This window comes from Antrostomus carolinensis, unplaced genomic scaffold (assembly GCF_000700745.2).
Source record: "Antrostomus carolinensis isolate BGI_N321 unplaced genomic scaffold, ASM70074v2 scaffold598, whole genome shotgun sequence".
Lineage (NCBI taxonomy): Eukaryota > Metazoa > Chordata > Aves > Caprimulgiformes > Caprimulgidae > Antrostomus > Antrostomus carolinensis.
This window is the reverse complement of record NW_010330650.1, coordinates 26693-34513: the sequence shown is the minus strand read 5'-3', so window position 1 is coordinate 34513 and position 7821 is coordinate 26693. Positions and strand designations below refer to the sequence as shown.

General features: G+C 33.8%; 1 protein-coding gene across 1 annotated transcript in view; it reads left to right on the top strand.

The window, feature by feature from the left end:
* Window positions 1-1506, top strand: part of PRKX (protein kinase cAMP-dependent X-linked catalytic subunit) — a 27050-nt gene extending 25544 nt beyond the window's left edge. The window contains exons 7-8 of the mRNA XM_010172949.2: window positions 444-592; window positions 1072-1506. Coding sequence (XP_010171251.2) covers window positions 444-569 — 126 coding nt within the window. The 3' untranslated portion in view covers window positions 570-592; window positions 1072-1506. The remainder of the gene's footprint in view (window positions 1-443; window positions 593-1071) is intronic.
* Window positions 1507-7821: the final 6315 nt, after the last annotated feature.

Here is a 7821-nt window from a genome sequence, read left to right as displayed (position 1 = left end):
AGTTGAAAGGAACCGAATGTGATTACACTCCTTTTTGCTCATAGGCATCAGAAGAGGAGAGGAGTGAGGAGGAAGAATGGCAGATTATGCTGTAAAGGCACGTGCCTAGAAGCTTAGTTGCAGTAATCTTTTGCAGTTATTACCTTTATTTTGCAAAGCAGCTAGAGCTTGAGTGCTAAATAAAATAGGTATCTGTATTGTAAGTCTCTTAACCACAATATTTAACTGCAATATAGACAAAAGCATTGAAACATGTCTGTGTCACTGCAAGCTTCTGTCTCTCATGCCATTCATTATTGGTGAGAAAGGTGAACTTTTATAAATATGTACCCTTTTTGTTTAATCAGTCTTTTACAGAATTTCTGCTTTAAGATGATGGAGAGGAGCTCATTGAGGAAACTGTACTAACTTTTTTTTTTTTTTTTTGTGCTTGTTCTGACTAGCCTCCCATAGTACCGAAAGTATCCAATGATGGGGATACTTCCAATTTTGAAGCTTATCCTGAAGATGACTGGAACAAGACGCCTCCAGTACCCCCTAAAGATCTAGAAATTTTCAAGAACTTCTGAATGCGACATCTACACTGGACAAGGTATGTCCAAATGTCAGGAGTACTCTTCAAAACATTGCAGGTGTGTGAATGAGAGCCATATGCAGAAAATACATCCTCTGATTCATAACAGTGATTAAGTACAGCTTGTAAAACCAACATGATTCAACAGTGATAGATATTATAAAGTAAATTGTTGAAAAGTAATTTATCTTACAGGCTTTGGTGTTTTACAGTGATTAAGTTATTTGCATACAGATATTGAAGTCCTTCTGTTCTTAAAACTTTTAAAATATAGGGTTGAAAGCAAGTATCTAGATTAATTTGACAGATAAGAATGCAATTGTTCTTGATTGCAAGATTTTTACATTAAGAATTAAGATTTTAGTTACAGGAATAAGATTGTCAGTTTAGTTCTGTACCCTGGATTCTGTTTTATAACTGGAGGTTGATCCTTGTTATTCAGTTTACATGCTTTACATTGTATTTCATGTTCCTTTTTCATTATTTTTTTGTCTTAGAAACTGGAAGGAAATTGAAGTGCTAAAAGCAAGTCTGAAGAAAAATGGCATTCATATGTAAATGAAGACTTTCTTTGTGGATAAGAATGATACTGCATTCAGATATGCATATTCGTATATAGTAAATATCTAAAGAGTTGGAGGCAGGCAAGAATAATTGTTTGCTGTAAACAATTGACATTAGTTTAGTAAATCGTAATATTGATAGTCTACACTGAAGTAGACTCACTAAAATGGTATATTTTAGGAATTTTTTTTTTAACTTATGTTTAGTTAAGTTTCCTGCTATTCCCAGATCCTTTTTGCATAGTTAACTCAGACTTAATTTTATAAGTTTATACTAAACTTGTGTAATTAAAAGCACAAATTAGTATATATGTATATAATGAATACAACTAAAGCACAGGAACTGTGCAAAGATGTAAATTTTTGTACTTTGCAGAGTCTATGATTTTTATTTTTCAAATAATGTTTTTCAAGAAGTTCTCTAGGAATAAAAATCTTAAAAGGATAAATGAGTTTTTCATCATCTTATATACATTTTATAATTCTTTATAAAAAATTAAAATAATTAAGTTTTAAAAAAGATTTGTACCTGAAACTTCCAATGCCTCACACTTGCAACCATAGTACTTGAAAGCAGAAAGACAAGGGCATGTTTTATTGTTGATTAAGATGCATCTTAATGGCTAATTTATGAAGTTCTGTTACAGTGATGTCTCTTTACAAACCAGGATATTGAGTGATTATACACTGTCTGAAATGAGATTCCTCACATGAAGACTATCTCTAAACATGCAATTTCAGTGCATACTGATAAAAGGGCTCTAAATAGCTCTTGCAGGAGTTGTTCTCTCTCAATCTTGCTGTCTTCTCTAAATGTAAAGCATGAGCCATAACAGACTTTTTTCGTTATTGAAATTGTTGTTGTTGAATGCTTGGCACTTCAAAATATCAGAGGGAAGACTGAATATATATTAAAGTCTGATTTTTCTGCTCCTGCTTTTGGAAATGTCCTAACGTCTCTGCTGCCAGGAATTCCATATGTACAGAGTTCAAACCTTAGATGTAAGGAATCTTTTTTGATCCTGTACTAACATCTTTCTAGCAGCTTGAGTACACTGTAGTTAGGAAGTATTTGCAATACTGCTTCATTTTAAGTAGCACCAAATATCAGTGTGTGCATATGTATGTAGCTATGTATATGAATACACATAAACATGAAGGTAGATTAAAAACAGATCCTGACTTGTATACAGGGTTTTTTTCATATTACGTATTGTGGTACTTGTGTTAATACAGCGGAAATTATTTTGAAGTGCTTTGATTTCAGGAAGTAAATACATCCTTTCATATGTTGTGAAATCATGATATTTAGATCTTTTTTTTTTTTTTTTGAAAGTACATCAGCTCACTGGAGTTCCACTACTATGATGGTTCTACATAAAACTGTTTAAGTAGATCATACAGACAGTTTCTCCCACAAACTGCTCTCCATGTTTTTTATATGAAATGACATAAGAAATGTGGGCTAAATTTTATTTTTTTTTTCTGAACTAAATCCTGAATGTTTATGAATTGGACATTCTAGAAATCGCCAATGAAATGACCATATGTGTAATTTTATGACAGATCTGTAGCTGGAGTCTCCTAGTGGAAAAATGACCTCTATTTTGTGTTGTTTAGCTCTAAACAGTATAGAAGTGCTGTTGAGAGCTTGCAATTTCTAGGTTATTGGATGTATTTCTTCATAAAGCAAGTCTAACTTTTAAAAAGATTGCACAACTTTTTGCAAAAATGCACAATGTGTAACAAAATCAGTGTACTTCAAAGCAGTAATTATGGAATATCGCAAAGTTGTCTTGACATTATGCAAGTGCCACAAGTTTATGGCCCTAGCTGCCACTCAGTAAATACTGTGTGACAATGTACAATAAAATACAGGAAAATCCATAGAAAATTATCATTTTAACTTGGTAAAAATATGGTATTCTCTTGAAAAAAAAAATCTAGTCCACTCTATTTGTATCTGTGGAATTAGTTATTCCAAATCAATCAGCAAAACTGAAGCATATAAAACACAGCTTACTTTGTGTAAGGGGAGCTAGCACAGTTAGTTTATTTTTTATATGTGTAAGCTTACAGTATTTTATGGAATCTGAGTACTACAAAAACAGTTTCTTATTTAAAAATGTACATACTGCAACAAGTAAGTGTGGTTTATTTTGGTTTTTTTGTTTGTTTGAGGTTTTTTTCACAAATTTAAAAACTGCACTGTGTTTAAGTCTTCAAAGCTGAGGAAATGAAGTTGCATTTGACTAATGTGCCACATTGGTGGTTAGAAGTTTTGAATGCTTGAAGAACAAGATATAGTGGATTTTCTTTCTATGAATATTATCCATTGCTGGCAGTGGATGCACTGACACTCATGATAGAGGCTAAAGAAACTAATGCAATCGTATTAATAATGCTAATCCATTGACTTTATATTGTTTCCAGAGCCATGTGTACATATGCCTAACTACTGACCTCGTCAACATGCTTTCTAGTACAAAAGTACTTTCAAATTTTTTTAATTAAAATCCTTAACTTAAAAAAAAAAAGAACAAAACCAAAACAAAACATATTTTTGAAGCATTATTTTAAGTGATCAGTTATTTTCTCTACAGACTTGAACTTAATGAGTTGTTGTTATCTGCCCATTTTATTTATTTGCACAAGTGAGTCTGTTTTACTTTAAGTCTTTGCTGGGACTTCATAGCCCGCTAGTGTCGTTCTGTCTGAGTGCTCCTGCAGAAGTCCCCAGATACACACAGCACTAAGGACTCTGGATTTATGGATTTTTTTAAGCAGACTAAAACACTTTTTTAATTTTCTGTTTAAGTATGGTATTCTCTGAAGTTCATTTTATTATGGTTGCTTCTGTTAACATATATGTTTGTGTATAGACTGTTGCATAAGGACTGTTTTCTTGCAAGAGCTCATAGGCCTTTGGTATTCTCCTTCAGTGACAAGAATGTTAAACATTAAAAAACAACCTTTATTTTTGAGTTTTATATATATATATTTCTAATTGTCCAATTTGAGATTTTAAGTAATAAATGTGCATTGTAAACTCAATTGCCTTGTAACCAAATGATATAAATGCTTCATGATTTCAATGGAGAACATGCTGTAGATTTTCCTGTAAATTAGCTTGATCAATGAATATGTGTGCCACTGAGCTTTAACTAATGTGATCTTCCACTGTAGAAAGTCATTGTTAATTGATCAAATATAGGTACTAAACTATGTTTAAATGGATGAACAGGGATTTTGCAGTTTTGAAAGCAATTAAGATATGGCTGTTCCTCAGCCCATCTGCTTGCCATTCAGAAGAGTTGTGATGCAGTGCTTCCTATGCTATAGAATTATTTTTCAGCTTTCAATGACTGTAGCATGATTCCTTTTTGTACTGTACTGTGTACAGACTTTCCATGTTTTGCACTTTTCTATGGCAAACCTTGACTGCTTTATAAATGCTCTGTTGTGTAGTAAGTAGTGATAGTGGTAGCAGGCATTTGTGTACTGCATAATCAGTTTGAACTGCTAGACTTGCAAGGTTAACTTGAACTAATGTTGTGTGTTGCTGATTGCTTGTTGTAGCTCACATGTATAAGTACTGTTTAAAGTTACAAAGTCAGCCCTCATTGCACAATGAAAATCACTGTGATCTGTACATAAACCCTAGTAAAAATTTATTTCTGTTTAATTTATGTAATATCTGTCAAATCTGGATTCATTTAATAAACCTTTATATCTTTTTAAATGTGTAAACCTAGTGTGCTTCCATTTATGGTGGGAAGAGGTAGAGATTCTTAATTCAAAAATATGATGGAGAGGAGAGGAATAGAAAAACTACTGTTCCTTCTTTTCAGGAGTTAAGTCTTTCCACAGCATTCACAAGTGGTGGAACATATTTCAGTTGGCATGGAAGAAGCACTAAAAACTTTAATTTCAAATTCATTTCAGGTACCGCACTGATAATGAAAAGTGTTAACTCAGACTTCTCATTAAACTTTGATTAAAATAGGCACATGTACTAAACCTTTATTTCATCTTCCATCAATAACTTCAAAAGTCCATTTTTAACAAAATTTGTTTTGCTGTTGGTGTTAAACTACTTATCCTGGGTCAATTATATTTCATTTCTTACCCACTAGATAGTTTGACTTTGCAGAGATAATGACATAGGCACAGAACCAACTGGATGCAGTTTGGACTAGTGAAGGGCTGATTTGTTTAACACAGAACTTTGTGCTTTCTTTCTCTGTGGCTTAATTTTAAATTTTGTGCATTGATGTTTTTCTCTTGTAAACCACTATGTCATGTGCTTCAAGAAACTGTTAATGGAAAGTGAAGTAACACTGCAGTGAGCCTTGGCAGGCTTTTAGTCATGTCTTTGACATGAATCAAAAGAACTGCTCAGTTAAATTATACAGAATTTTTGAATGTTAGCAAGTGTCCAGGGTGTTTGTGAAGAATCTGGTTTGGCATCTTGTTCCTACCCTAGGCTTTTGCCATATGGTAGAGCTTTTGTTCATTTGTTCTAACCAGAGTGCTATATCTTTTTTTGACTGCACGTGTAACTTCAGATCTTATCCAACACAGCTGGCTTTAAATATGCTTTCTCTCATGCAGGGCAGGTAAGTTTTGGTGGTTTCTAACGTTGTCTGGACCATACTCACACAGCCTTACTCAATACTCCCAAATATGTCTCATTTCCATGGTTCATTAGCTCTTTTTAGTGCAAAACACTGTTAAAACAGCATTTGACAAGAACCCACCCTCCTGTGACCTACTGTTAACCAGTAACAGCATGATATTATAAGAAATGGTTGAAAGCAACTGGCATTGTTGCAACTCTGGATCTTCTCCAGTACTTTGTGAATTGATATATAATTCAGATATCAAGCTCCTCCTTGTGTGAACTCTTGCTAGCTGCTACGATCTTGGCTTCAGAATTTAGGCAGTTTTTCATGGGGAAAGTAAAAGGCTCTTCTACTGTCCTCAGTTGAAGACTCTAGCTTTCCTTTCTCTCTTCCACTCCCCCTTTCCATCTACGCTTCAAAAAGGTGCCACACATGAATGTATGCCAAGCTTCGTATTTATCCTTGAAACCAGGAATAATTGTAAAATTTTACCAAGCTGAGTTGTAAGAGATTCTTTCAACGTATCCAAATATTTTTCTGTTCTTGCGCAGGAATATTCCAAACTGTGACAACAGGAAATTTCAGCAGTAAGTAGGTCTGTTATACCAACTTTAACTTATAGTGTAGTTTTATCTGATTTGCTGCATTTGTTTCAGTGCCAATGAGCTGTTAGGACAGTTGAGATCCAAGCATCTCTTACTGCATCTGTAAATTAGGACACAGGCCACTGAAGTCTCCGAGAGAAATAACAAAACTGGTATATAACCTGAAGCACCAAAAATGCAGGCCCAGCTTACTTCTAGTGTGTGAAACTGTGTAAGGCGCTGTACAAGTGCTGTCTCTACTGCACTGATTTTTACTTAGTTTATCAGAGTGTATCATAGATACCTTGAAAAGTGTAGTCTGTTTCAGCTTAAACAACTAACCACTTTGAGATTTTTTAAAAAATTATTATTTATTCTTTCTTGTCTCTGGCATATTGTCCATATTACAGACTGTGGTAATAAAGAAGGCAAATGGAAGAGAGAAAACTATTTTGGGAACCCAAATAAGCTTGAATTGGACTTTAATCCAAGAAATAATTTGGTATGCCTGAACAGTATGTACTTGCTCTATCACTAAAGGTACAGAAAATTTTGCCTGTTCTAGTTTTATGCTGCTAAGTTATAAACTGCTCTTCTTCCCAATATTATATAAAAAGAGATAGTTGTAGGAGCCAGAGTTTATTTCAGCTGTACTCAGTAGTTAATGTAGAGAATCCTTGAGACTAAAACCCCTTAGTAGGAGAAGGAGAAAAGTGCTTTACAGTCATCATCCTCTTAATTTTCTATTCTGCACAAGTATAAGCTGTGCAGAGAAGGTGGTTGTGCTTTGGATGCTGCTACTGTTGTAAATTACACGAAGAAAACAGCAGCTCACTCAAGCATACAATGTGTCAGACTTTCTTCAGAGTCTAAACTTAAGTGTTCTTACCTTCAAGGACCAAGTTTTTTTTTTTTTCTTTAAGCAGCATTGTGAGTGTAACTGAGCAGCGTCATAAATATTAAGATTAAGCCTTAGAAAAAAAAGGGCTTTTCAATGACAGGTTTCTTTAAGTACACATTTCTTCAGAAGTTCAGCCTTAGCTCAATTTTTTATTTAGGATACAAAAATAAAAGATTCTCAGCTGTTTGTTGCTTCTGAAGTTCAGTGAACAAATGTCATAAATATGGAGTGTTTCAAATTGTGTTTGTCTAGTACTTTCTCTGACCTGATTTTAATTTCTCAATTAAAAAGAAATTTTAAGCTAATTTAGGACCCTCTTTTAATCAGTGTGCTTGTAAAAATATTTAACTGAAGCAGGGCTGCTAGACTGTATTAATATAATCTGGCAACCTTCACAAGTGGCATGTCTTAACGTTTCTACTGATTAACAAGGTTTTTTGAGGCATGCTGACTAAATTACTCAACATTCTGTTCTTAGTTTTTGGTGAAGCTTTTGCCCATTCTAGTAACACATGTTGCAAAAAAATAAGCACAGATAAGTAAGTAGAAGTAGGTAAATTATTTCATCTTGGTG